Source organism: Folsomia candida, unplaced genomic scaffold (assembly GCF_002217175.1).
Source record: "Folsomia candida strain VU population unplaced genomic scaffold, ASM221717v1 Fcan01_Sc001, whole genome shotgun sequence".
NCBI classification, from domain to species: Eukaryota; Metazoa; Arthropoda; class Collembola; order Entomobryomorpha; family Isotomidae; genus Folsomia; species Folsomia candida.
In genome coordinates, this window is record NW_019091193.1 from 8,251,393 (window position 1) to 8,278,786 (window position 27,394).

The 27,394-nt window shown below is 36.1% G+C and overlaps 5 protein-coding genes across 9 annotated transcripts; 3 read left to right on the forward strand and 2 right to left on the reverse strand.

Moving 5' to 3' along the window:
* The first annotated feature begins 1,800 nt into the window (after nucleotides 1-1,800).
* Nucleotides 1,801-4,160, forward strand: LOC110863227. The gene is made up of 2 exons (XM_022112480.2): nucleotides 1,801-3,644; nucleotides 3,742-4,160. Exons 1-2 carry the CDS (start codon nucleotides 2,356-2,358, stop codon nucleotides 4,097-4,099), a joined length of 1,647 nt encoding a protein of 548 aa, XP_021968172.1. The 5' UTR covers nucleotides 1,801-2,355; the 3' UTR covers nucleotides 4,100-4,160.
* On the reverse strand, nucleotides 4,140-8,977 carry LOC110863226 (proto-oncogene tyrosine-protein kinase receptor Ret). Its single transcript, XM_022112479.2, has 17 exons — nucleotides 8,303-8,977; nucleotides 8,005-8,184; nucleotides 7,472-7,939; nucleotides 7,197-7,386; nucleotides 6,843-7,102; nucleotides 6,670-6,755; nucleotides 6,506-6,591; nucleotides 6,299-6,387; nucleotides 5,993-6,232; nucleotides 5,778-5,916; nucleotides 5,583-5,685; nucleotides 5,429-5,501; nucleotides 5,272-5,321; nucleotides 5,125-5,206; nucleotides 4,802-4,814; nucleotides 4,605-4,724; nucleotides 4,140-4,510 (listed from the first exon to the last, which is right to left on the reverse strand). Exons 1-17 carry the CDS (start codon nucleotides 8,382-8,384, stop codon nucleotides 4,333-4,335), a joined length of 2,439 nt encoding a protein of 812 aa, XP_021968171.1. The 5' UTR covers nucleotides 8,385-8,977; the 3' UTR covers nucleotides 4,140-4,332.
* A 2,714-nt stretch (nucleotides 8,978-11,691) lies between these two features.
* LOC110859848 (SEC14-like protein 2) lies at nucleotides 11,692-13,429 on the forward strand. The gene is made up of 6 exons (XM_022108859.2): nucleotides 11,692-11,907; nucleotides 11,992-12,111; nucleotides 12,189-12,303; nucleotides 12,373-12,579; nucleotides 12,661-12,741; nucleotides 12,833-13,429. The coding sequence occupies exons 1-6, from the start codon at nucleotides 11,770-11,772 to the stop codon at nucleotides 13,063-13,065; spliced, it is 894 nt and encodes a 297-aa protein (XP_021964551.1). The 5' UTR covers nucleotides 11,692-11,769; the 3' UTR covers nucleotides 13,066-13,429.
* A 302-nt stretch (nucleotides 13,430-13,731) lies between these two features.
* Nucleotides 13,732-22,904, reverse strand: LOC110863616. 5 transcript variants are annotated; one of them, XM_035854989.1, is made up of 4 exons: nucleotides 16,428-17,446; nucleotides 15,879-16,106; nucleotides 15,610-15,687; nucleotides 13,732-15,502 (listed from the first exon to the last, which is right to left on the reverse strand). In XM_035854989.1, the coding sequence occupies exons 2-4, from the start codon at nucleotides 15,912-15,914 to the stop codon at nucleotides 14,981-14,983; spliced, it is 636 nt and encodes a 211-aa protein (XP_035710882.1). In that variant the 5' UTR covers nucleotides 15,915-16,106; nucleotides 16,428-17,446; the 3' UTR covers nucleotides 13,732-14,980. The 5 variants fall into 5 exon arrangements, with proteins under 5 accessions (XP_035710882.1, XP_035710887.1, XP_021968657.1 ...); XM_035854994.1 differs by lacking the exon at nucleotides 16,428-17,446 and adding an exon at nucleotides 16,218-16,397; XM_035854986.1 differs by lacking the exon at nucleotides 16,428-17,446 and adding an exon at nucleotides 22,763-22,904 and having other exon boundaries at nucleotides 14,676-15,502.
* Nucleotides 22,905-23,116: 212 nt separating this feature from the next.
* Nucleotides 23,117-26,541, forward strand: LOC118436872. Its single transcript, XM_035855540.1, has 5 exons — nucleotides 23,117-23,587; nucleotides 23,682-23,773; nucleotides 24,485-25,754; nucleotides 25,846-25,982; nucleotides 26,066-26,541. The coding sequence occupies exons 2-5, from the start codon at nucleotides 23,717-23,719 to the stop codon at nucleotides 26,300-26,302; spliced, it is 1,701 nt and encodes a 566-aa protein (XP_035711433.1). The 5' UTR covers nucleotides 23,117-23,587; nucleotides 23,682-23,716; the 3' UTR covers nucleotides 26,303-26,541.
* Nucleotides 26,542-27,394: the final 853 nt, after the last annotated feature.

Consider the following 27,394-nt stretch of genomic DNA (forward strand, 5'->3'; position numbering starts at 1 on the left):
TTGTCTGGTTTCTGGTTCATTCGATTTTATTTGAGGTTGAAGCTGCTCAGTCGAAAGTGGAACAGAGGGTTGTGTATCTATTTCTGGTCGTTGTCCGGCAAATGTATTCGTTTCTGGGTTTGTTTCCAACTGTATTTGTTCTTGACGTGTTGTGGATTGCGACCCTGTTGATAATTGATCTCCAGTGTTGCGTTCCAGATAATTTTTTGAAGTTTTTGTGGTATCCTGTTCGGTGGGGTTGCTGAAACTAATGGGTTGTGTCCCTCCTGATGATGGTCTCGTTGGATTGTTGAATGCACCAGGGTTTCTCACCATTGCTTCTGGATTATGTCCTAAAGGCGTGATTGGTTTGTCGGGTTGGATTTTTTCAAATTGTTGCTCTTGTAGTCGCTTTTCATAATAATCTTTTGACAAAGTCTGCGCCCCGTCGTTAAGACCGTTAAGCTTTTCCTGGGGACTCATTTGGTTGGGGACAGGTTGCGTGTTGGGAGATTGTTCAACTCGTGGATGATGAATTATTGTCATTGCCTGTTGTACATATACTTGGTTTCTTTGTGAATGACCGTGTCGCATGCGGTATTTCTTATAGTGCTTCACCCCTACTAACTCACTCCCAATATTGGTTGGAATTGAAGCATTTTGATATTTTCTTCTTATCATAGTATTTTGTCCATGTTCTGAATACTTCCATTTTTGTTTTTGCTGTATTGGAACATTCGATTGAACAAGTTGTGCATTTTGCTGTATCACGTCGCTTTTTGTTTTGTCTTTTGTCGTTTTAAGTTCCTTCCAGTTTTGCTCAGTTTCAGATTTTGCTCCAGAGACAATTTTTTGCTGATAGGTCGACCCCTCCGAATTCTCTCCTTGGATTCTTTCCCTCGTGGTTCCATTTATTTCTTTGCGGCGTTGATGCGTCCTTTTTGCCTCTTTCATCTCTTCCACAGATTGTAGGTCACCTTGTCTTCCTGAATTGCATCGATGATCGCTTCCCATTCCCAATCCATCTTGATGCCAGTTTGTGATACAATCAAGATTAATTGCAATTGGGATACTCGAAAGAAGGGGAAGCTGTAAAATTAAAAGACCTGCGTCATGAGTTATTCAGTAACGACAATTTTAAAAAAATGAATGCATGTAAGTTATGAAGTTATCTTACAGCTCGAACAAAATGGTATCGATGGGTTGGGCAAAATCCAAGTAGGACTATGAAAATGTCAAGAAGGACGGAAAGGTGCATTTTGCAATTAAATGCTGGATATCCAGGTTTTATCTAGGTACGCAAGGTACAATAACTTACCAATTGTGAAATTAAGTGTAGTAAGGACAATAAAAATTGGTTTCGCAGCGAAATCATGGCAGGATGTGATTCAACAATCACAATGTCGTTTAATTGCTGTACCGATACTTTTGTTGATGAATGGGATGCTTATTTAATGTACATCCTCTCAATAAGTACAATGAATGGTATATATACAAATTATTGACTAATACCACTTCTAAAAAAACAGTGGTATTTTTTAGATAATAAAATTAAAAATTCAATCAATTACATACATTACACACAAAATATGGTATCAAAATCCACTACTGTAGGTAGATAATGTTGTGACAAAATTGATATAAAGAGAACATTCAATTTAATGACTGGGATACTTGCAGTGATAAAATGTACTCATTCCTGGGGTTTCCTCAAGCTGCAGTAAACTTGTTATGCACACATATATATGAAAAATAAATAAATTATAGTGTCCAATTCAATAGACTTTGTACTTTTGTTGAACCAACATAATTGGACATTTAACTATAACATAGCGACAATTTGACACTTTACCTGTTCATCAATTTTCCTACATTTGTGGATGCATGCATGCCTACCAGTAAAGTGCAGGAATAGTCAGGCTTGATGCGGTGATATGATGGTAGGATAGCTAAATGTCGTTTAAGCTGCCTCTTTAATGTGGGTGTTATTACGTCAGAAGTAAACGTGAAGATGGCAACGCATAAAGTGTCGAGTTAAACATTTACTCAACATTACACGAATAGGAAACCAATGAAACCATGCCTTCTCTCTACATACCTAAATTGTAACACAATTCCACGTGGCTTTAATATTCAATATTAAGCTGCCGGCTTTTACTATTAAATTTAATTGATTGTACAAGTATTGATAGTACAGTGAAATTACCAATAAGTTTTTTTCAAATCCAATAGTTACATGTGCACATATATATTTTAATTAAATATATTCTTAAGGAGATAATATTCATTTCAGTTTTTATTTATACGAGCCATTTAACTATTACGACTCGTAATTTACGAGGCTGATTATTATTTAAACCACCTCATTTATCAATTATGACGGCGAGTGCAAGATATTCCACCGACCCCGATCTTGTCTCCTGTCTAACGGAGAAAATATTAATCCAGGCTGGCATTTCACTGGAGCAGATACAAACTGGGATTTCCGTATTGCAAAAAGTTTCTGGAATTTTGCTTTCTTCAAACATTCCATTGCCACCTTTAAATCTTAATGTCGAGAACCTCGTCCAGCAAAGTGCAACTTTGCAGTCATCAACATCATCCAATGATGATGCTGTCAAACTGATACACTTTCTCAAAGATCTTCGCCTCCTTTCCATTGCTCTGCTCAAGAGTAACAAACTAAACAAATCCAATGTTGACTTGGGAAGAACGCCAGCAAATCAAACTCCACCAGAACCGGAAGTGAAGGACAATGCTCAAGAGTCAGATGAAGATGTTCCTGGACACAACTTGAAACAATTAAACAATATCTGCTATATTTGCAAGGAATCATCCCCTCCGCCAAAGCATTCCTTTTATCCCTGGCTCTGTTTGAAATGCGGTGATTTGAATTTCCAGAAACGTTATCAAACTGCCAATCTTGGTGGAAAGGTCGCCCTTGTGACTGGTGGCAGGACAAAGATCGGATATGAAATAGTGCTGAAATTGTTACGATGTGATGTGAAAGTCATTGTCACGACTCGATTTCCAGTAGATGCTCTGAAACGGTATGAAAAAGAAAAGGATTTTTCTACCTGGAAAGATAAACTTCGCCTTTATCGGCTGGATTTGAGGTTTCTTCGAGACGTTGAGAACTTTTGTGATCACATTAATAAAAGTTATGATAGATTAGATATCCTAATTGAAAATGCGGCCCAAACGGTACGACGTCCAACCGTGTATTATAGGGAATTAGTGGATGGGGAGAATAATACTGGTATTTTAGAAAACGGGGACATTTTGCAAAGGTTCACTAGTGGCAGAGTAGAGGAGAAGAAATTATTGGGTGGGGACGAGAATGGAATATCTGACACATTGACGACTACAATTTGTGTGAGGGATGTGCAAGGGCAGCGACACCACGAGGCTGTCTCCATGGTCAAGGTACACAGGGATGATTACAAGTATGAGAAATGTGAACGGTCAAGCCTCCAACATTTCCCATCCGGGATACTAAATAAGGATGGAGATCCGATCGATTTGAGAGGAGAGAATAGTTGGACCTTGGACTTGGAAGACGTTGAAAGCGGAGAGATGGTTGAGGTCGCTTTGGTCAATTACATGGCGCCGTACATCATTCTCCAGCGGTTGACACCACTCATGAAAAGGGGAAGGAGTGAAGGGTAACTATCTGCACTTACATACTTTTTATCTGTATATCCGCCAACACGATTACCAATCAATTTTGTCATTATAAACTTTTACTTTCTTGCATTTTAGGATAAACTGGGGTTGGGTGGTCTTAGTTTCTGCCATGGAGGGCAAGTTTGAAGACTGTCAGAAATCCGCAAAGCATCCCCACACGAATGCTGCAAAAGCCGCCCTCAACATGCTGGTGCGGACGAGTGGAAAACATTATCAAAGAATGGGCCTTCTTCTGACCGCCGTAGATACTGGATGGGTAACTCAAGAGCATCCTGCGTACGTTCCACGCACCAACAAGCGTTACTCGGAGCAAACTCCACTGGATGTAATTGATGGAGCAGCTCGTGTTTTAGACCCGATATTTCACACCGCAAATACGGGGAAGGTTTGCTTTGGAAAATTCCTAAAAGATTATTTCCCGACGAGTTGGTAACGTATACAAAATGTGTAAATATATGGAATACGGATTCAACTTAATAAAAAAATGAAAAACATTTTATTTGAGATATTTATATTATCATGTACATTATATTATCTGTGTATTGAGAAATATGCATAACTACATTTATGTAGGGTAGTTGAGATATAGTTTTAGTTCTGAATGTTGAAATGCTTAGCAAGAATTTTAGTTGAATAGAAAGTGGTTTCAAGTTGTGATATTACGAATTATATATCCAAAACGGTCATATAATTTAATTGAGCCTCTTTGCAGTCACTGCTTCCACTACTTCTTTTACTCGTTCCGTTGCATGTGTGAAGAATGGTGATTAATTCATCACGAAGTTCACCAAATGTTGGACGATCTGTAGCACAAGGTTTCCAACAGTTTGACATTATGTCATATCTGAAATAATTGCGTATTTAAATATTTAACTCTTCGCGATTTAAATTTTGAAATTGACATTCAATTGATGGTGCAAAATAATAGATATGCTAACATTTCATTCGAAGCAAGCTTTGGTTGCTGCAGTCGATGTCCAGAGACGAGATTTTCAATGAATGCTGCATTGTATCGAGAGTCATCTCCGTATGGCGTTTTTCCAAGAGTAAAAATTTCCCTGCGGGTGAAATTTATCACAAAAGTATTCAAACATGCAGATTGCATTTAACTTGCTACATAAATTTAAATGCTTACCATATTGTAACTCCTAGAATAAAGAATTAAGTTTAATTAAGGTTAGTTAAATGTTGGGTTACACATTTTCGATAAGTAATCAATTCAAAGATTCACACCAAGATTTGTAAACCGTTTATATAGGTTAATGACAAGCTAGGAGGCAGGTTCAGCCCACAAAAATGGTGTTCATTTTATAGTAAGTAAATACTTAAAAATCGCATCTCGATGCATCGTTAAATTGTGTACCATTTTGTAAATAATTTCGTAAAATTTACAAGGCTTACAATTTCGAGTGTGAACCAATTGGAATTGAATAAATAAATTCCATATTAGATACGAACCGAATGACCACACGTCGCTTTTCTCCGAAACACAATGCGAAATTAAGCTTTCAATCGCAAGCCATTTCCAAGGAGCAGGTTCCTTAGGGCATAACATTGTTATGATTATTAGCACACGATATTTAAGGTAAATATTTAAATACATACATCTGCGGATTTTATGTAAACCCCAGAATATCCTAATTGTCGGGAAAGACCTAATTTCAAAGAGGAATCGGTAATACTTTATAAAAATAGCAACTCCCTAGTTAAATTAATTCTCACGTATTTAGAAATTATGCACATGTTTCAATTAATGAATTACCAAAGTCACTTATTTTTATATCCAGATTTGCAGATAGAAGTAAATTTCTCGTCGCAAGATCACCATGAGCGATCTTAAAAGTTTGAACCAGTTACAATACAATAATAAAAATATGCATGCATTATTAGAATTGTCATTTGCTTTTAGTGCTTACCCTTTTTGAGGCTAAATATTCCATACCAGCAGCAATCTGTGCAGACCAGAGGACCAGGTCATACATGTTCAGGAAACCATACTGCGAGTTGTCAAACTGATAACTGTAATTTGCAAGTTACATAAAAATATTGTAAAATTCTTTGATAATGAATTAGATATTAATTAAGGTGTATAATCTATGCATATTTATTACTCTGATGTAATTTTAGCTCCAGGATGATCACAGATGCTGCTGTCCATGACTTCGTTGGCCATAAAATATTTTGAGTTTTTTATCAAATAGTCGTACAGATTTCCATTCGGGCAATATTCTACAACGAGATACACTTCACCTACAATAAAATGCATAATAAATTGATAAACAATAACGCATTATCGATATTACAGTTGACGAAAAGATTTTCTTACGTTGCTTAATGTTTTCGGTACATGCTCCAACAAATCGCAAAACATTTGCATGTTCCCCAACGTAGGCCAAAATTTTTAATTCACTCAACAAAATTTTGAAATCCTGCACTCCAACGGTTTTTAGATTTGTTTTAACTGCTACTTCTTCCTCTAACTGGTCAACTTTTGTCGTAACAGATTTATTAGTGAGTAGAGTTGCCTTGTAAATTATTCCAAAGTTTCCTCGATTGATTTCTTCTTCTATTTACGTTATATTGTAAATATATTTATCAAGTAATCATACGACACGATGAATTAAAAACATACTAATTTTGATGTCACCGGAAGCTATTGTATGAGAGGCATTCCAGGGTTGAGACTGGATCGGGTCGGGGGTATAATTATAGGATAATTCCCTGCAGAAAATTTACCACCAGGGATAAGAATTGAAAATGCCAATATTTTATAAGTTAGTCATCAGACGTACATTTTATACACATATTTATCAGTAGTATTGACAAACTAATTCCTTACCCCTTCTTTTTAACTGAATACTTTTTTGGTGGGCAACCAAGCAGAAAATCGTCCACCTCGTTCTGGGTCAAATCCCGTATTTTTTTCTGTTGAAACGAATCAAGTAATCATTCAGAATTAAGATTTACAACGATGTGATCTCATGAGGGGTATTTTTTGACAACCTTCAAGTTATTAACGTTCCTTCTCCACAATAAAACAATTGTGACAGCAATTGCTAGAAATGTCAAGGTAATCCCAGTCACGATGGCTGTGAGACAAATACCAATTATACAATTTGTTAAATGTAGAATTACATAAGTTCTATATTTATATGCCATTTAGAAAATATTCACACCTATTGGAATTTCATTTGTGACACAGTTTTTTTCATCTTCTCCATTCTCCTCACAATCCACAACTCCATTGCAATATTGCTCTTGTGGAATACATTCCCCGTACACACCACAAGCAAACTCATCTACGGTACAAAAATTTCGACCACGACAATAATTCGGCTTTTCATCTGAACCATCTTTGCACTGCACAGACTGATCACAAACTGCGGATAATGAGATGCACTCTCCAGAGCCACATGTGAAATTATCCGGACCACATCTGCATACACATATCGGTATAGCAAACACATGTATGTAAATATGTATTTTGTAACAGGAGAAGTGACATTTTTATAAAAAAAACTAGTGTATACCTTAAATTATTTTCGATCCAGTATAGCGTATTCTTGTTCAGGTCTCTAAAGTAGTATTCAGCTCCAGAGAAGCATTTTCTGGAAGCATTAGTACTGTAAAAATTGTCCACAATGCCACTAAAGTAGTAGGACCCGTTTATGAGACGAACTCCGCCCACGTCCTGGTGGATGCAAGTCCAATGCGTATTTTCTAAAGAAATGACCAAAAATTGGTTGGGCATTTACATATAATTTAACTGCTTATATTATGGCCAGTTAAGATGAATTATCCTTACGTTGGCCAACAACTGCACACCACTTGTTGCGATAAACATTAGGTCTTGTTTCATCATTGTTTTGCCATAAATTATTACAAGTCGAGAATGGTTGTGTTTTTAGCCGGAGGAACAGATTCTCATCAATATTTCTGTTCCACCCAGTAACGACCAATTCTTCTTCGGTTTCTGAAAGCGTTGGACTCCTCAGTTCCGTAATTAGGGCCTCGTCATCAGAGGACGGCAGACAAATTGGTTCGACGCGGGGATCATGCACAGGTTCGGATAGATGAAAGAGGGCATAATCATTTATCCAGTGGGTCCAGTTCCCCTCCTCGTACTGGGGATGGATTTGAATATGCTTGAGAGAGACCATGATAGCGTTGGGGTCTGAATGGATGGGGTCACCTCCCTTCCGGGTAGCCATGGAAGCCACATAATCCGAATAGGGATAAATGTGAAATCTGTGAGTACCTTTTTCTAGGAGATCTAATTATCGGAATTGTTATTAAGCATTAAATATTTTATTTTTATTTTTATTAATTTAAACTTACAGTGGGCCGAGGCGAGAACGAGGGAGGGCGAGATTAGAACTGCAGAAAATGTGGCATCCGTCGTGAATTCCGACCTGACAGTTATTGCCACTGACCATGGGATGTCGACTGGGCTGAGAATGCCCGGTCCTGTCAGGTTGTTGGAGTTTGAAGGACGCCCACAAGGGAAAACAGCACCACCTACAGATTGCATATCGATGCAGTTGTATTAACTTTTGTAAAGTCAGACATGTTATGTTCCTGTCCAAACTCGGATCCAATATTTTCATATTGCTAATCATAAGTTTGATCGACTTACCTACGTTTTGAGCACAATTACAAAATAATGCTAGGATTTGTATCACCACACTCTCAAAACTTGCTAAGCACCTCTTCATCATGACAATTTTATTCTGCAGGATCAGATTACAGGTTACAAATACACCTTCATCAGCACTGCAGATATATCACAGAATTTCAACATTCTCAGAACAATTAGCGAATCAAATTGAATTTTAAACTTTTATGGCAAAAAGTTCAACACCAATAATTTCAAGCCGACACATTAAAAACACCAGATCATCAACTTCTGTTCGCTTACAGTACTCGAAATGACATAAAAATGCAGCTCAACGTGCATAAAGTAAGTTTAATGCTACACTGAAAATGTTGCCATGCCATTGGTTTGATCATTTGGATTCAGCACGGCAAAGTAAATAAGGTTTATTTTGAATATCGATTTATCAATTATCCGTCCTAAATAACAATTCGCTAACCAGAGTCAGTATAAAATATGTTGCAGTTCAAGAGTAAATAAATACTTGCTTTCGTGAGTTGTTGTTAATGTGCACAGGATATCAACGGAACAAATACATACATGTACCTAATTTCAGCGTAAATGTACCGATAAATAAAACTTCCTCATTCCGGGTGGTATGGGTTAAGTCGCAAATCTGACTGAGGATGAGCACATTATTACAAGTAAATAAAAATTCGTCACTCATGAATAATAATCATCATCATTATGCATACAATAAGTAATGTGAGTTGAGTTGTGATGCTTCTGCAACATGGGCAGCGAAATGTGAATGGCAAATATTGTGGCCTAAATTTAAATGAGAACATAATCGATTAGCATATTTGCATACTTTATATGAGTACAAAGTAAGGACGGTGATAAGAAGTTACTCTGCGGAGTTCTCAAAATAAATTTCCACGAATTCATAAGTATTCCATCATGGGTTTTCGAAAGTTTGATTTTCCAAGCAATGGATAGACGTACAAGTTGGAATATAATTAAGTACTTACTTCATATGCTTCTTGTAAGTTGTACGTACGTGGGCAAATGCATGTATTAACATGAAATGTAATCAACTTGTAGCATGGCATAGCTTAAAATCTGTGCCTATATTTACCTTCGTAAATAAATTATTGACGAATGATGATGCTCTACGACGATTTGTCGATATAGTACGAGTGGATTAGTTTGCTTGTGGAAATCCTATATGAGCATGCAATTTTACAGTGTCAATCCAATTCTATGACAACAACGCTACATAGAATTACTTAGGATTACATAGTTTACTACCACTGGTCTTTCAAGGATTGTCAAATCCTTGAAATCCTTGATTGTCAATCCATTGTCAAATGGGAAATTTGGAAATCGTCCTGCCAGATATTGGAAGAGGTCAAGATTTAGCACCCCATAGATCCATGCAATTGCAATTGTACCCTCATGGCGGAACAACGGATGCTAAATTCATTCAGGACGTTGAGTGGTTTCTAAGCCAGGATTTTCGCAAAACTATAACTACTCAGATTAGGGGGATTCGTCGAATCAAACTTGAAATTTCGTTTAGTGATTTGGAACGACAAAATTTGATTTTTATGTGCATATTATTGTGTAGACATGTGCATACAAACCGTTTCAAGTATACTACGTATGTATCTTTCACAAATTTTTTGCGTATACATATAGTATGTACACATATTGTTAAAGTGTTTTCTGATTTATGTATCCATAAGTAAATGGTGTTGATTGATTGGATAAATTATTGATACAGGATTTACATATCTTTTATTTATATAAGATATCAGTCTCTGTCAATGATGTGATACCAAGAATAGGTTTTTTTTTCAATGCAATAAAAATAGCATGGTTAAACTTAAAGAAATAATGTCTTGGCTAATTACGTAACTGATTCCCTTGAATAACATTAAAACATCTTTTGCCACTTTTTCAGAACTGAAATATTTTCTTACAGATATTTATTTGTCTACTTGGTCTGTGACTTATAAATTTATAATCAGCCTAAAACCAGTTGGAACTTATTTCCTCTTAATTTCACTTGCGTAGTAATTTTATTCTAACGAATATTTTCACTTAATAACTGCTTTTCGTAACTTGACAACCAATTAAATAATCCACGTGTATCAAAGCATTCAATAACCACTCAAGTCATAAATACATATGTACATATCTATGTATGAACGTGTGTCCAGTCACTTGTCAATAATTGCCAGGTGACTGTATGTACATGGTTGTTCGTCATATTGTTGAAATCCTTGTTCAAAAGAACATGTAGTCTTAAATAAAGATTGGCAGGCAATCATTAAATAAACCTGTTTTACTTCGTCTCCTCTAATTGCTTACGTACATATGTTCACTTGAATGGTTCGTGATCGGCGTCAGATAAGGATAGTGCTCACAACCACTAATGCATAATACTTACGTATTTCTTGACAACATGTTAGACGAAGGATGAGTCAACCCCTCCATGACTTCCTGACATTTCTAAAGTAATATAAGTCGTTTAGCTAGGTTACTTTGAACCAGATTCAAATTAAAATGACACCTGCTAATGTCTGAAAAATTGCATGCAAGCCATTTATGTAAGTAGTAAGTATGGAGTGCAATATATTTTATTGAATTGACGTAGTTTCGTGCTTCTAATGTGGATATTGCGTCAATTTAATTTACCAAACAGACATTAGCAGATAATTTAAAAAATAGATTTCGTTTTTCTGTAAATCTATTATGCTGTCATCGATTATCGTTGGCATTGTGAACTTTATAATAAAAATCTGCCTGCGTAGTAGATACATTTTCAATTCTCCGTACTTATACGGATGTCAGCTCAGAATTATGTCATATTCGCAATTATAAATTCTCTTTGCTGTCCAGGTGCGAGCATGCACAGTGGCGTTTTCACACGACAACAATGCATTAGCGTTACGTAAAACAATACTTATTGTTTTGCAATAGTTGCATGGAGAAATATCTTAATCGTTAAAATGAAATGCTGTCTGGCCGGTTTTAAGATTTATAAACTATATAGCTTATCATGGGAATACATATTCTCATGATTGTATACATACTTGTAAGTTCAGAAGTACATACATATATGCATACGTGCTTTCTTTAATGAATTGGCTGCTTGATTTATTATAAGGTGAATTTCTTATCTAAAAACCTGGTCGCTCTTTACTTTGATTTGTGTACATGTACGTATCCATGCTCAATCACGATATGGATTGAATTTAGTAAAAACTGGAAATATTTGTATGCATCATGACCATACCCCGGACAAATATGTTTTTATCCTACCCTACTCGTGTTGAGCTCAACATGAGTAGGGTAGGATAAAAAAATATTTGTCCGGGGTATGATCATGACCAATCCGACATATAAATTCAGAACCTATGCTTTACTATTTTCATTCCCATTTGGTCCTTTGATCACTGCAGTTGATCAGAACAGTTTATCTAGGTGAAAAATTATTCAAAATGGTTCAAAATAAATTATCGTTGCAAAAGTTAGGACTTTGTGTTTTTATTTTTGCAACAAGTATTTCTCCAACCGTGCAAGTCTCTTTAGATGAGTTTTTGGCATTGACATACGAGCAAAAATTAAAGTTAGATGTGGTAAGTACTCGGCTATGTGAAATCAGCCTATGAAATTTCTGTAAGGATTCCAAGTGCATAATCCTGGTTGAATTACATTTTCAGTTTCGCGACCGCGTCACCCCATATCTGCCCCATGAGTACATGAAGAAAGACGTGTTTCTAATTAGATGGCTGAGAGACAGAGAGTTCAACATTGCAGAAGCAGAGAAGCGACTATTGAGTGTAAGCAGAACATTTATAAGCTCTCAAATCCCGCATAATTTCTAAATATTGACTTGGATAATATTTGATTAATTTAGCATGTTGAGTGGCGTGAAGAAAACGATATTGACAGCGTTCTAGACGAAGACTGGGCAGATTTTGAACACGAATACAAAGCATATATTGAAGGATGCGATAAGGAAGGAAAGCCAAGTAAGGACTTTCACAATAAATAAATTCACATACAGAAATTTCCAAATTAATGAATTCATTTACTTATAGTTATCTCGGTGTTTGTTGGAGATTGGGACATTCGTCGAGCCGTTGTTTCTGGTAAATCGAAGAGACTAATGCGCTACTTCGACAGAATCTTTGAGCTGGCATCAAAGGCTCTGCGAGATATGCAGAACGACGGTCAAAACGTGACCCAAGCAACCTTACTTTTCGACATGGGTAATTTTAATCTGGTACTTCAAGGTTGCCCACGATGTAAGCACCATAAATATTTACAATTGATTTCTTAATATGCATTTTCTAAACGAATTGTACTAATTTAAATACATATTTTAGGTATTCCAATTTATCTCTACATTCTCTCGGTGTATGAAAGACAGTACCCTGGCTTGGCTCACAGGCTGGTATCATTAAACAGTAAGTTCTCACGGATTGAGAGTTTAACCAACTTTTATCCCATGCTTTAATTATTGGAACATGTGCTTATTACTGTTGTACATTGTTACAGCTCCTCAAATTGCCTTACCACTCTGGGACATTTACAAACACATTCTAACTCCGCAGACGAGAAATATTTTATTCATTTATGGCAAGGACAAGAAGGACTGGCAGCGCATACTTCTAAAGGAAATTGATAAGGACCAACTGTCCAGGAAACTTGGTGGAACCAAAGAAGATAATGCGGTTGATGTCTTTGAATATTTACGAAATGTAAATGTTTTCAGGTGTGAAAATTTATAAAAAAAAGTGTTTGTGAAAAAGTTTGATTCCTAAAACTAAAGGGAAAAATTCAATCAATGATGTCAAAATGTTCCTGTTAGAAATTTAATAGTACCAATAACACGGTATAGCAATTACTATAATATGCTATTTGACTTTTCACAAGCAATGCAATCAATTCATTTTTAATAATTTAGTCATTAAATATTTAAATTGCGTTCATTAGTACTTCCTACCGTAACGAAATGGAAGTTAAATAAAGATCTTATCTGAAGTTTATCAGTGCTAATTTTATGTCATATGCTATTTCATGGATTTTTGTATGAATTTGGTGAAAACTGAGGAGCAAAGTTGAAAGCAAAAAATAAATTAAGTACTTAATCAATCAGTCTCTAGTATTTTCATCTTCCTTTACGAAAATAATCAGGGCGCATAAACTAAGGAGTTTCTCCTAAAGCCTAGTATGCTGGTGGAACCTTTTCGCTGGCGAAAAAATCCAGCGAAAAAGTACAAAAACAAAAGTTCGTGAAAAGTACCAACCGGAATTTTATCTCGACATTTCACTACATTTTTATCTTGTCCTTCCGCTGGGCGGTATATTCGTGGATTTCGGATAAAATATCTAAAATTGGGGAAAGATGAACCAAATCATCGGAATTATTAAATGCACCTCATTCTTTGCAGAAGTTTATTCGTATAATTTCTATTTATTTCCGTGCAATTACAATACTTATTTTAAATTATAATTATACACTGGATTGTAAACTAAAATACTAAAATTATGGAGTCAGAAGCAATTCACACGAAGAAATTATCAAGTGTTACCTGTCATTTAATGCAATCATAAAAAAAACTAAACGCCGACCAAAGTACAGAATAAGTCCATACTTGAAGTTAAGGTCAACAAAGGGCAGATACGTAAACGATGTAATTTATTTATTATGCACTTAAATATGTGAAGTTAAGTAACGCAAATAAAGTTCCAGGATCTAGTAAATCATCCTCCTTCCTTCAGAGAGAATTAATAATTATACGTATATTGATTTGCTTCATTGTCCAATCTCCATTCATTTTATGTTTTCTAATTCCATCTTTGATGTTCGGTGCAGTCGAGGACAATCAATTTTTATGCGTATAATAAATGAAATTTAAAATATAGCCTCACTGTGGATTCGGTTTTTTGTCCATGAAAAATTTCATGGAATCCCAAACAACGGAATAAACGTAAAAATAAACAAATCTAAGCTTTTTCCCGAATAAACTGCTGATTTGGGGTAAAATGGAACAAAATCAATGATTTTAGCTCAACTTTTAGCTGAACATTTATCTCAACAATTGTCATCATTTCACTGCAGATGAGAGCGAAAAAGAACTGTTTTTTCGCTGAGCGAAAAGTCGAGATAAATTATCTGAACTTTTCGCTTGCCACCAGCATACCGAAAAGATAAAAGTGTCGTGGAATTTTAGCCGGAGCGTTTATCCGGTACATTTATCCCACCTGTACACGCACCTTAAGGAGAAACCACGGACAACAAAAAAGTTGGCTCCGTATTAAGTACATGAAGATATGCAAATGTATTTATAAACGACTATGTATGTAGAGAAAATTATAAAAAGAAGACCCGCCGATATGTTGTTTGCTCCCCGTATTACATGTATTTTTACGCACCCTGGAAAATAATTGTTGGTATATCAAATGTTGCTTAAAATACGTAAAAGTACATTTATTTTGAAATTAAATACATACGTGCATAAATATGTAAGGGAAGTATTATGCATTTCCAAGTACAGGTTCTTAATATGTGGAAATATTAAATATTATAAATATACATACATTCATTATACATACATATGTAAATACATACATACTCATGCATGGGATTTTGATTGAACTTATCCTTACATAAGTATAAAACGAGTAAATAATGGATCTTTTTCATCTTGTGCAAGATGAGAAAGATGTGTTGCCTTCTCTCACTGACTCCATAATAGGTTCTACTTCCTTAATTATTTGCAATTTTGGAATATATTTTCTCACAACTAATCGCCCAACCATCACATGAACCACTGTTCCTGCATTGTTCTCTAGTTCCGAGCGAGATTTTAAGTCCTGTTCAATACTGCCACGCCGTTTGCTTGTGTATGAAACTTCACCTTGAGTTTTGGTAACCACTTGACGACGACTTTTCCTATTTGACTTGGTTGAAGGGAAGCCAGAAAGTGCGGACAGGGAAGCAGCCGATGGACCCCTGTGCTCCGTGGGGGTGGAACAATTTTTGGACGGGGTCTGCTGAACAAAGTGGATGAGGTCCTGAGCAAATTTATATTTCTCTTGTACTCGTTTTTCTTCCAGTTTATCAAAATGGTTCAACAGTTGTCCTCCTGATTTTCTATTGAAATGTTCTTGAGCACCTTTCTCCTTGTTGTTGCTGAGACGATAATCACTCATTCGTAGCAGCTAATCAAATCAGATAAAAGTACTGAATTTAGTTTTGCATGTCCTGTTTTATTTAGAATTACATAGTTGAAGGGTTCACTAATAAAATTCGAAAAACAAAAGCACACTTTTCCAATCTTTTTCTGGAACGCCTTCCTTCTCGTCGGTTGCTTTATTGCATCGTTGCTGATGCTGAAGGTTGCCATCTGCAAAAATATATGAAATTCAGTTGTTACATATGTATTTTTGAAAATGCATACCTGAATTTCTTCCATATCTAGCTTACATATGGAAGAAATTCAGGCATGCATTTTCAAAATTAATCTTGCAACAGATTGGTGACCATGCATTATCCGTAATTATATTTTTTGCATGTAAATAAATTTGTTTCAATTACATTTTTGGATTCTTTATGTCCAGTTAGTAAAACCATTGCCGTTTAGACGCTTTAATTGATATCCAAGTTAATTTAGATAGCTTGTCACTCCAAATATTGTATCACCGACACAAAAATTGGTGCTCTGCGAATCTTTTGGTTACGAATGAGTCAAGTTGATTCGTATTATGTACTTAAATAAGAGCAGATCTTCAAAGAACAAAGAATGAGGTTGAAGTTTACCAGCCTCTGTGAGTAAAAAAAAGCAAACAGATTACAGAGTAAGTTATTCCTTGGCATGTTCCCGTACGTTCTACTGATAATTGTACGCTTCTTTTTGGTTGACTCATGTTTCGTTACCCGTATTTCAAATGCACGTCATCTTGATTCATGGTAATTTTAGATCATTTTTTAATAGTCATACTTACTATTTACTTTTACACCCACATTTCTTATTCTACTTTCCATCTAACACAGTCAACAGTTCTAGTAGTCACTGTTGGATAGATATGTAGACACTGACAATTTTCGGGTTGAATTATTCATGATAGTAAATATGTAAGTACTTACCATTACAGACAAAAGAGTGTGGGTTGGAATATCGATTTTAATTAGTGTTTATTATGGTATTTGTGTTAATTGTATTTTTCCAACAACTTTAACTCATCCAAATATTACTTATTATTAGTCATATAAAGATTAATACGGAATCAATATTTTTCATTATGAGACTTCCTCCTGACTATTAAAATAATTGGACATACCGATATTTATTTATCACGTCGTGCCATTCAAAACATGTTTGACGTTGGTATTCTTTTAATTGCTTGCTGTTTTAAAAAGTGCGTTTATTAGATTGGGGACACAGACGCATATGCACGAGGAGATGAATTACATAAATAAATAATTTATGCATATTCAACAAAAGAAATCGTATTCCAGGGTTAAAAATTGATTATAAAATGGAATAATTTTCTACTAGGAAGAATTACGTGGTAGAAATAAATGAAGAGTTATTTACTAGAATAGAAAATTATGTAAGTGCTTACATACATACAGTATTATGTATTGTTGTGGCCTTGAAGACTGGTAAAGTTCCACTTATAGGTTAAAGTTCTATGCCTGGATGGATGGAAAAATTGTTTTTAAACAACAGGTGCTGATAGGACGCTTTAAAAATAAGTTCTCCAGTTATGCATTCATAAATGTATAGAATAATTATGAAGAGCATGTCAATTGGAAGAAGTATAATGTGGTGTACATGATAATATCGATCAAATTTGCATCTTGTTAAGTATTTATTAAATTACTAGCGTATAGCCCGGCCAAGGCCGGGTTCTAGGGGGGGTGTGCCCAAAGCGAAAAATCCGTCATACTATACTTATTCCCAGTTCCCAGAAATAATTCCCAGTGGAGACTTTGTCATACCACATACATACATCAGAGTGAGGGTTTGCCCAAGTTATACTGCATTTCAATTACTCTGGTCACAGTACAATTTGATTTCCCACTGTGGGAGTAGCTGAATAGCTAATTACTTAAATTCCCGTCGCGTGGGAGTAACTGCATAGCTAACTATTTAAATTCCCACGCTTCACGCTCCCGTTAAGTTCCATAAACCCCGTTAACTTCTACAATTAACGCCAAGCTATTGACGGATTCGGATTCAGCCTCAAAAATACATTCGAATTGATGTGCGACATCACGAATAAGCCATATTTGGCCCCCACGGTCACGGCAAGGTCACGGGGGCCTCGCAGGTCAAAACCATTGACGGCGTTGGATTCAGCGTAAAAAATACATTCGAATTGATATGCTACTCGCTGTGGGTGGAGTTTCTCAAACTAAAATAATTAACTAATAGTGTTTATCAAGATCACTTATCATGATAACCACTATTGATGAGTGATGTATGTACTGCTCACTCACTCAATTTACTTGCACACTGCAAATATACAAAGACATTTAATTTGAGATTGATGGCAAGCGTACGTGAAAGTCACGTGCAGGCGAAGTGAGACTCATGCAGAAAATTCATGCATGCAACCGTTGCCTGCTTCCTTCTTTGTCTCCTCTACGGGGCAATTTGCATTGAGAGCCACAGGGACCCAGGCAGAACTTAACACTAACGCTTTATGGAAGTAGATTTTCACTAAAATATATAGCGCCCTTGAACAAGTAAAGCTGGAAAGTGGATCACTCCTACAATTATCTATGTATATACCTATACACATTAGTATAAGAAGTATGCACATCAACTGAAGAAGTAAAAACTTGTAATTAGCGCTACCCGAAATCTTACTAGTAAGTTCAATAATCTTTGGTTGCAGTTGGACTGTATCTGTCACGAGGTAGTGACACATTATATGCAAATATTAAAGAAAAATGTACCAACAATTTTGTTTATCAAGTATAACAGCGGATAATCTGAAAAATAGTTAATTATTTTCATGTAGGATAATGCAGGTCACATCGAAGAATCCACTATGAGCGTAAAAAACAGAAAGTTTCACATAAGTTGTGCCTAGGAAATTGCAGTGGGGTAATAAAAATCTAGCGGTGCAATTCATGGATAGCATGTGGTCCACAGTGTGGACTCCACACTAAAGGGAAAAGTGCACCAGATCCAAAACCTTGAACAAGGAAAGAGATAATTGCCAAAGTTCAAGACCTGCGAAATTTCAATCCAAAATTACCTTTGGAAGAATGAGCAAAAAGTCTAAGACAAAGAGTTGAATGCGTTATTACAGTGCATGGCGAAAAACCAAATACTAATGTATCTCTGAAAAAATGTTTGGTTTTGATCACCCCAGTACTTTTGAAAAATATGCATTTTCTTTTTACAGTACAAAAGGTTACCGGAATAAATTAACTCTTCATTTTGACCCGAAAGAAACGCAAGGCGCAAGAAAATATGTATTTCCCGCAGCTATAGTTCATACGGCGCGTCGCTTTCTCGCACTTTCTTGCACCACGCATTTCTTACATTTTTTTGCAGTGCAAATAATACAGTAAAAGTAGTAATAATAATTTAATAATAATACTGTAATACAGTAATAAACTAATTCTTAAAAAAAAACTTAGGTGAGGCTTGCTTAAAAGGGGGAAACAAGATGTCATCATCGTGTAGTAACATAATATGCTAAATCAACGTTCATCTCATGAATTATAATTTTCGGTAAATATGTAGAACAGCAAATTATATGCGTTTTGGACCATTTGCCTCGCCGTGGGCCGTGATTAATTGTTCAATACAAATACATATATGGGGTGATCCATAAATTATGTCACGCTGAATATGGGGGGGAGGGGTGTCAAGCATCCGTGACAAAGTGTGACATATGGGGAGGGGGGTTCGGCCGATCCGTGACATCACGTTTTCCAGGCCTAACTTAATGCAAACTTTAACTCACATTTTAATTCTCCGACTATTGCCAAACTACAGTTTCGCAATTATTTAGAAATATTTGTCCACCCGAATCCAAAATTTCGACCAAGGTTGGATTTTAAGATTTTCAACCACGTTTTTAAATTTTGTTCAAGCCTTCTAATAATTTGCACAATATCCAATTGTTTGTTTATTTAAAAAATAATTAAAATTAAAAAAGTGCCGTAAAGTTTGTATAATTTCAAAAAATCGTTATAATTTTGTTCAACAACATTTAACAATTAAGAAACATTACCAAATCTCCAAAAATTTCCAGAATTTAAAAAATTGGTCCGAAAGAACCATATAGTCATAGTTTCAAAAATATGTACTAATTGGAGGCAGCTGCATGATTAAAAAATGTTAACAATTAAAAAAATGTATAGAAATAAATGAAAAATTTGGTGGATTTTTTTCAACTTATTTGGAACTTTTGAAATCTAAAAATAAAAAAAAAAATAACGGGAATTTTGGAAAAGGTTGTTAGTTACAAATCTAAAACGCTATGAATTTTCACTCCATCAAAGGTATGATAGATATGAGTATAAATAGAGCTAAGAATTGTTCCTATCCTGTAAAATTACAAGGGTTTCACCCAGTTGTTGAGGAAATATTTCGCTTCAACCGCGATTTGCACTACATCTTCTATGAAAGAGGCGTGGCTTCATGAAATTCGGCAAAATAAAGTTAATTTGTGAATAAACCCAGGTGACACAGCACAAAGATTCCCTTGTGAGTCTTGCTATTACGCAATATTTACTGCTTTACGAATATGAATGTTATTCCTGCTAGGTATCGGAAAAATTCAGATTTTCAGGCGTGACGTGACAAGAGAGGGGGGAGGGGTCACGACGAGCGTGACAAAGGCGTGACAACAGGGGAGGGGGGGGGGGGGGTCATAAAAAAGGGTTTTTTTGCTTGACATAATTTATAGATCTCCCCTATGTATATAGTATATGCGCCATATTGATGGTTGTACCTAAATACCTATGCATAATTTGCAATTATTAATCTTCGTTACTCTTCGATTCTGCTTATACTGATGGCCTACATGAATATGTTTCATAGTAATATTTTATATTACAAATTGCTTCAAGCTTCGTTCATTAAATCATCAACAGATTATGGATACCGAAATTATCTAACTAAATCCTGTATCGTTTCATATGAATTATTACTGCATACCTGTATGTGTATCAAATGCACTGATCGCTAATAAAGTTTCAAGTTATTTTAATTATTTGAAACGGCCCACGGCGAGGCAAATGGTCCAAAACGCATATAATTTGCTGTTCTATTTACCGAAAATTATCAATCATGAGATGAACGTTGATTTAGCATATTATGTTACTACACGATGATGACATCTTGTTTCCCCCTTTTAAGCAAGCCTCACCTAAGTTTTTTTTAAGAATTAGTTTATTTTTGGCTTTTAAGTCTCTTTAAGATGTCATCAATTATAGATACCAAATTAAATCTCCATAAGCCCAGACGCGTTGCCTATGAAATTAATCCCCGGTGTGGATGCGTGGCACACGAAATTAAATACCCCCGTTACCCGTGTCTACGGGTAACGAGGGAATCCGATGGGTGTACGGAAACTTGGGTATGGAAATTTGGGTCTCGGAAATTTGGGTATGGAAATTTGGGTATAAGGAAATATGGGTATCGGAAGTTTCGGTCTGCAGAAATTTTGGTCTCGGAAATATGGGTAGCGGTATATTTGGGTATGCAGAATTTTAGGTATGGGAAATTTGGGTATGACAAAAAAATACTTTTTAACAATTGCTCTTCGGAAAATGTGGTGGCCCTTAAAAGGGCCAATTATTCACAAAGTAATTACATGAGCTACAGTATGTAACACAATTGTAGATGTAACGACATATTTTTTTTTGATACATATGATCCCACAATTTCTAAAATTCCGAACTTCGGGAACAAATGTCAAAAGCATCTACGGACAATTTCCGTCGTCGATTTTTAACGTCACAGACAGGTCAAAGTTAAAGGTCAGCATTTAAAGAAAAATTCAAAATGAGAGGCCAAAAATAGAACTCCATGGATAATTTGACGCTCACAGGAATTTTTCGCCCAGGACAGTTTGGAGGTCTAAAATCGTGACCGTGGCGAAATTCGAACAATTGAAATATACAAAGGCACGTATGCAATGTCAATATGGTTTTGACTTGGTATATGTATTAGCTACCGCACAACCAACGGCCCTTTTTAAGGGCCACCACATTTTCCGAAGAGCAATTGTTAAAAAGTATTTTTTTGTCATACCCAAATTTCCCATACCTAAAATTCTGCATACCCAAATATACCGCTACCCATATTTCCGAGACCAAAATTTCTGCAGACCGAAACTTCCGATACCCATATTTCCATACCCAAATTTCCGGGAATCAATGCGATGCCGTCAATGCGATGACATCATCGGTCTCGCTCCGATTTAGACTAAACCACGATAATTATGTAGCCGTAGATAAATAATTAAGCACGTGTTTCAGGATTTTTAATGCTCACTTTAAACGAAGTTATGATGGAAAACGTGAGCGAAAATTTGCATTTTCACCATGAAATTTTTCTCACAAAGTAGAAAAATACAAATTCTCGCATACGGATTCCATCATAACTTCGTTTAAAGTGAGCATTAAAAATCCTGAAACACGTGCTTAATTATTTATCTACGGCTACATAATTATCGTGGTTTCGCCAAACTCGGAGCGCTGGCGTCACCGCATTGTTAGTATTAAAATTGTGCGGGTAAGAATTTACTATCGAACTTTTAATATTCAGCTATTACCTCAGAGCATTAGTTATTACGAGTACCAGTTTTGTATTTATTTCTGAACACCGCTTGGTATACTATTTGAATACTGGATTTCTAAAAGTGCATACATGTGCATAGTACATACATATAGTATTTATGTACATGCGTAGATATTTACAGTGAAGGGCTTTTACATGTTTCTTCTGTGCTGGTTGCTAATAGAAACGTGGATTTTTAGAAGTAATGAAGAACCATTATAATTAACGTACCTGTCTGCATATGCAACCAAGAAAAGTCTCTCATTTCTTATCCGATTTCGCTCGGGTTTGATTCAAATGACGCGTTATAGATTTCCGCACATTTAATATCGGAGTCGACACTACCATTGCTTGGCAAAAGTGAATTTGCCAGTCATTTGAAAGTTTAAAATCGATTTTTAATGGGTTAAAATAAGATCGCCATGTTTCTAGACCTGACGGGCATCATCTACCCAGCAAGGTCTGCACGATTGCCCTTTACACCATTTCGATACGATTAGCCGTTTTGCTACAATCTTTGGCAGAATATTTGGAGGGGGGGGGGGTCTGTTTGCATACTTAGGCTTCGCCGTAACCATGCATTTTTTCATGTGGTCATGGTTACTATGCCTCACCTAAGAAAAATTAGTTGCCTGTAGTTAATTTCTTAGCCGTTTGGACAACAGACCTTTATGAACTCTTTCGCTACGAGGATTGAAGTCTTCAGGAAATGTAATCACACCTCCATCTTGCTGCTGTCTCAATGCGTCGCGGAATTTACGTGACACTCCGATAAGCACAAGTTTGTGAACAGACAACTTCTCATCGGCTATAATGACCGTGGTGTCGACATTCTGTCGGGATTCGTACTGCTCGAAGAGCATATCGCAGAGATTGAATCGGCCCTTCTTCCTTTCCTTGGTGGCGATGATGATGATGTCATTGCAGGAGCTGAAACTTGTAGAAATTTAAAATATTGATTACATAGTTTATATTATTAAACAAAATTAAATAAAGCCATTAAATAAATTAATAATTACAAATTGTAATTTACAATAGCTCATTAACTTAACTTGAAAGTTAAATTGTAATTGTGAACTCAATTTATGAAATAATTTTGGTCGAGTCAACTGGACTAAGTTTGAAGTTAATTCATACAGATATCAAAATATATTTTTTTAATTTAATGTCAATTAGTCGCAATAATTTAACTTGAAATTTAATCGAGTATCAAGTGTGAACTGGTAGTTGACGGGTTCAACTGTTATCACCTGCTGGTGGGAACCTCTCCACGAGAGTGAGAGAGAGATGGAACACTTCATCTAGTGAACTGGCGAAGCAAGTGTGGTGGCCACGAGCCGGTCGTTTTAGTCAAACCCTCGCGGGAAATTCAATCCTCGTCATTCAGTAGAATGTGCTCTCAGCAAAAATTAAAAGAGTTAAATTATTCTGTGTGCATTTATTTTTGAATTTGAAACGAAAGCGAGAACATTTATCTTATCTCAACTTGAAGGTAAGTTACTTGAGCAGAATATATTTCTTATTACGATTTGTCTGCCACGGTTTTTTGAAAAACTATACACTTTTTTAATGACATTTTCAAGCAGGAAATTTGTGGAACTTTTCTTATTCAACTCTCGCAATGGAATTCCAACCGGAAGTAAACAATGTGGAACATATGGCACTAAATAATCCGATCGTAAGCCATAGATGCAATTAAGAATTTATGCATTTTTAAGGTACCACAAGAGAGTTGGCAAGGAATTATACCACTCACTTTGATTGTAATTTTCTCAGAAATTATAGTAGGTAGAAATTTGGTTCAAATACAAATTTTGTAAAAAATATACTACTCTAAATTTTGCTAAATGTCCCCTTTTGCTGTTACTTATACTTACGTATTTATAGCCAAAATAGTCGAACATGATGAATTTTTTTTAAAACGTCCTAGCGTCCAAACCATACGGAGCACAAATGTGGAACGACTCCCACATCGTGCGAAATAGTTTTACATAGGGAGCATAATGGGTCTCATTTCCATATTGTCTTCCATACTTTTCGAAATAGCATTTCTATACTTGCCCCTCCCTATTATTTTATGTTTCTGAGGTCAAAAATGGTTCACATCTCATTACCTCACACAAATGAGCCCACAAACCGATTATACACCCTGCGGAAATATATAGTGACTCCAAATAACAACCATTATGACCTCAAAGTCCTCCCCCTCCATCTCGGGGAGCTCTTAAAAATACCCCAATGCCCTTGTTTCTATGCGGAGCTGTACTTCATGTCTTGACTCATGTTCTCTAAAAAATCATGTTGCTAAGTCCATAAAAAACTGAAATATTCAACCTCTTGTGGTACCTTAAAATACAATAACAAATGTAATATTTTTTCAAATTTGTAGATTTTGACGGAGATATTCAAACAGGCCGCAACCCCATTGAAAACTTGTCGACTCGTAAGTCAATTTTGGAACAAAATGGTTCTCTCCTTGCCAAATACGAGACTAGCGTTAGACTTGAAACACAAGGAGGAAAGGTGTAAAATGTCATTTTTCGAATTGTGCTCCTCATTAGTCGACGCCCGACTTGTGAAAAGGATTAGTTGCCTGGCCAACTCGACGGTGGACTCCTTCGCATCTAAACTACTCCAAGTTTGTGACAAGTTCGGCGACACCGTGCAAATTTTGGAACTCGACATCGCTAGAGAGGTCTATCTATCATCGGTGTATCAAGTTTTGAAAAATTCCTGCCCGAACTTGAAGCAATTGCGAATTAGTTGCACACGTTCACCGAATTCAGCAAGTTCAACTGATCTGATTCCAGCCGGAGAAATTATGTCAATAAAACAAAATTTGATATTCTTCAAGGTCGTCAAGGCCAGTTCGAAACGGGTGACTTCTCATCTAACCAACTTTATTGACGTGGTTATCAACGCCTCTCCAAATTTGAAGGAGGTCACTCTTCCGTGGGGATTTAGCCCAGATTTGTCAAATTCCAAATATCTCGATTCGTTAACAATAGCGCTGGATAACGTTGACCCATGTGACATCGTCCGAGCGGAAGATAAGCTTTCAAATATGTCCCGAATGTTGAGTCAAGTGAGGAACCAACTCGTCAAACTAAGTTTTGACTACGTCGACAATACATACGTAGGGTACGGATCGACAGAGTTGGACGATACAAAAAATTTCAAAAAAACTCACTTCCACTTGCCCACCAAGAAGATGCCCAAATTAAAAACGTTTCGAAACCGGATGACTGACGTTTTTCGGTGTGACGACCTCTTGCAAAATATCGTGCCCAATCTGAAAAGTCTCATGATTGGGAAAGCGTTTCAGAAGTCGAAATCTGTGGATGACATTGTGCAAAATATTTGTCTCTCGAAGAAGAAGGTTTTGCCAAACATGACGAATTTGAGGGTTATGCAGTTGCATGATCCCAAACTTTTGAAACGATTGGTGACTGTGTTTCCAAACTTGGAAAAGTTGAAGTTGGACACGTTCGACACTAGGGATTCCGGCGGAAAGAAGACTCTCCTGAAGTTGGGGGTAGTGCTCAAGACGTGTCGGGGTTGGAGGGTGTTGAAACATTTGGGATTGAGGTTGCCAAAGTACCCAAAACAGGTTGAGGATGTTATTCAGGCTCTCTTAAAAGCAAAGAAATTATTCAAGCGTAAGTTGTCGTTATTAACTTAATCACGGTCACCTAAATTTTGAAAATATATTTCCCTTTCATTTATCAACATGTTAATTGTTAATTTCAGAACTGAAAACTTTAAGCCTTGGGACGTGTAAGTTTGACAACAAGATTCACGATTTGTCAGCGAACGAAATCGATTTGTTTAAGCAACTCCTCGTCGCAATTCGTGGAATGGACCGGGTCGGAATTGCCGGTATTTATGTGAGTCACATTGTTACATATGCATTGAGACGAATAACCGATTATGCCTGACGGAATGTTTTTTTTTTTTTACTTTATTCCAGTATGGCAAAGAATCAGCAGAAAGTATACGCGCCTTCATGGCGCTGAATGAAATGCGCGTGTCTAAGTTTTCTGTGGTGGAAGAAGAGTCTGAAGAGACGGATGCTGACAGCGTGAACTACGATGGCGACTACAATTGGAGTATGGATGGAGACAGCAGTGTGGATTTCGAGTTTTCGGATGATTGGCACGAGTCTTACGATGATTGGTGTGAGTCCTATGATGATGACAGCGATTAGTTTCATTTCAAGCGTTCCAAACTTTGTTCCCTAAATAAATATATGCACTTTTTTTCTCAAGTAAAATTGATACTCCATCATTAAATGAATATAAAGTAGTTGAAATTCCTCGAAATGTCTTGCCAGCCTTAAAATATTAAAGCTTAAAAATTTAAGTGCTTAATAATTATTATTGAAATACGTCATATAGGGCGTACTCACGACAACTTCTTATTTCGCATCGCAACTCATTTAGCAAACTTGCGAAGATCAAAATATTTCTGTCGTGAGGGGATTCGCAAAATATGAGTTCGCAAATCTCTCTAATCTCGCAAATCTACTGAAAAACACCAATTTTGGTATTGTTTCCATGGATTTCTTTAATTTCTCCTGCTGGAGATGGTGAGGATGAGTTTGCGAAGTACTTTTGCGAAATAAGAACATGCCCAATTGCTGGGTAAATTTGCGAAAAAAATCCCATGGTTTTCTAGCAAAATTTTTGCGAAATCTCGCATATCTCGCAAAACTTCGCAAGTTATGTTGCTATGCTCAATTTGCGAGATATGCGAGATATGCGAAGGTTGACGTGAGTACGCTCATAATAAAATATTCAGTAAACTGTATGTAAATACTAAAGGGTTTCAAGCACTAAAAGTATTTCAATATTACGTTTTAAATTAATACCAAACGTTAAGTGTGTTGAACTTCCTTTAATTCTTTTGTAGCTTATATTGCATGTTGCATTTTCACAACTTTTGTCCTTATAATCACAAAAGTCGAAATTTCAGAAAAAAAACTAAAAACAAAATTTTGATTGAAGAAGTTACCAACGTGTTTTATGAGCAATTTTGAATTATTAAAAATCTCAAATTAAGTCGTAGTGCGCTTGAATTTTGAATTTCAGGAGTTATTTGTTTAATAAATATGTGGAAATTTCTAGGGACACACCCTTCGTAAAGCATAATATGTATGTATGGTCGACTTAAGGGGAGACCCTGTATGAGAAGATTTCCATACATGCAAAAATGGCGCATTACTGTATGTGTGGTGGGGGCAAAAATTATCAAAAATTGTTGATCACATCCTTCAAGCATGACTAACTATGAAATCCGA

What these genes read in the sequence shown, in the direction of transcription:
- LOC110863227 (XM_022112480.2), top strand. Translation starts at nt 2,356, where the DNA reads ATGACGGCGAGTGCAAGATATTCCACCGACCCCGATCTTGTCTCCTGT. An exon ending in AAAAGGGGAAGGAGTGAAGG is followed by an intron (nt 3,645 to 3,741) that starts GTAACTATCTGC and finishes CTTGCATTTTAG; the next exon opens with GATAAACTGGGGTTGGGTGG.
- LOC110863226 (XM_022112479.2), bottom strand. Translation starts at nt 8,384, where the DNA reads ATGATGAAGAGGTGCTTAGCAAGTTTTGAGAGTGTGGTGATACAAATC. An exon ending in CACAAATGAAATTCCAATAG is followed by an intron (nt 6,756 to 6,842) that starts GTGTGAATATTT and finishes TTTGTCTCACAG; the next exon opens with CCATCGTGACTGGGATTACC. An exon ending in TACCGAAAACATTAAGCAAC is followed by an intron (nt 5,917 to 5,992) that starts GTAAGAAAATCT and finishes ATTTTATTGTAG; the next exon opens with GTGAAGTGTATCTCGTTGTA.
- LOC110859848 (XM_022108859.2), top strand. Translation starts at nt 11,770, where the DNA reads ATGGTTCAAAATAAATTATCGTTGCAAAAGTTAGGACTTTGTGTTTTT. An exon ending in ACTTCAAGGTTGCCCACGAT is followed by an intron (nt 12,580 to 12,660) that starts GTAAGCACCATA and finishes TACATATTTTAG; the next exon opens with GTATTCCAATTTATCTCTAC. An exon ending in CAGGCTGGTATCATTAAACA is followed by an intron (nt 12,742 to 12,832) that starts GTAAGTTCTCAC and finishes ACATTGTTACAG; the next exon opens with CTCCTCAAATTGCCTTACCA.
- LOC110863616 (XM_035854989.1), bottom strand. Translation starts at nt 15,914, where the DNA reads ATGGTTTTACTAACTGGACATAAAGAATCCAAAAAT. An exon ending in GACATAAAGAATCCAAAAAT is followed by an intron (nt 15,688 to 15,878) that starts GTAATTGAAACA and finishes ATATTTTTGCAG; the next exon opens with ATGGCAACCTTCAGCATCAG. An exon ending in TCCAGAAAAAGATTGGAAAA is followed by an intron (nt 15,503 to 15,609) that starts GTGTGCTTTTGT and finishes TGATTTGATTAG; the next exon opens with CTGCTACGAATGAGTGATTA.
- LOC118436872 (XM_035855540.1), top strand. Translation starts at nt 23,717, where the DNA reads ATGGAATTCCAACCGGAAGTAAACAATGTGGAACATATGGCACTAAAT. An exon ending in TGGCACTAAATAATCCGATC is followed by an intron (nt 23,774 to 24,484) that starts GTAAGCCATAGA and finishes TCAAATTTGTAG; the next exon opens with ATTTTGACGGAGATATTCAA. An exon ending in TCGGAATTGCCGGTATTTAT is followed by an intron (nt 25,983 to 26,065) that starts GTGAGTCACATT and finishes ACTTTATTCCAG; the next exon opens with TATGGCAAAGAATCAGCAGA.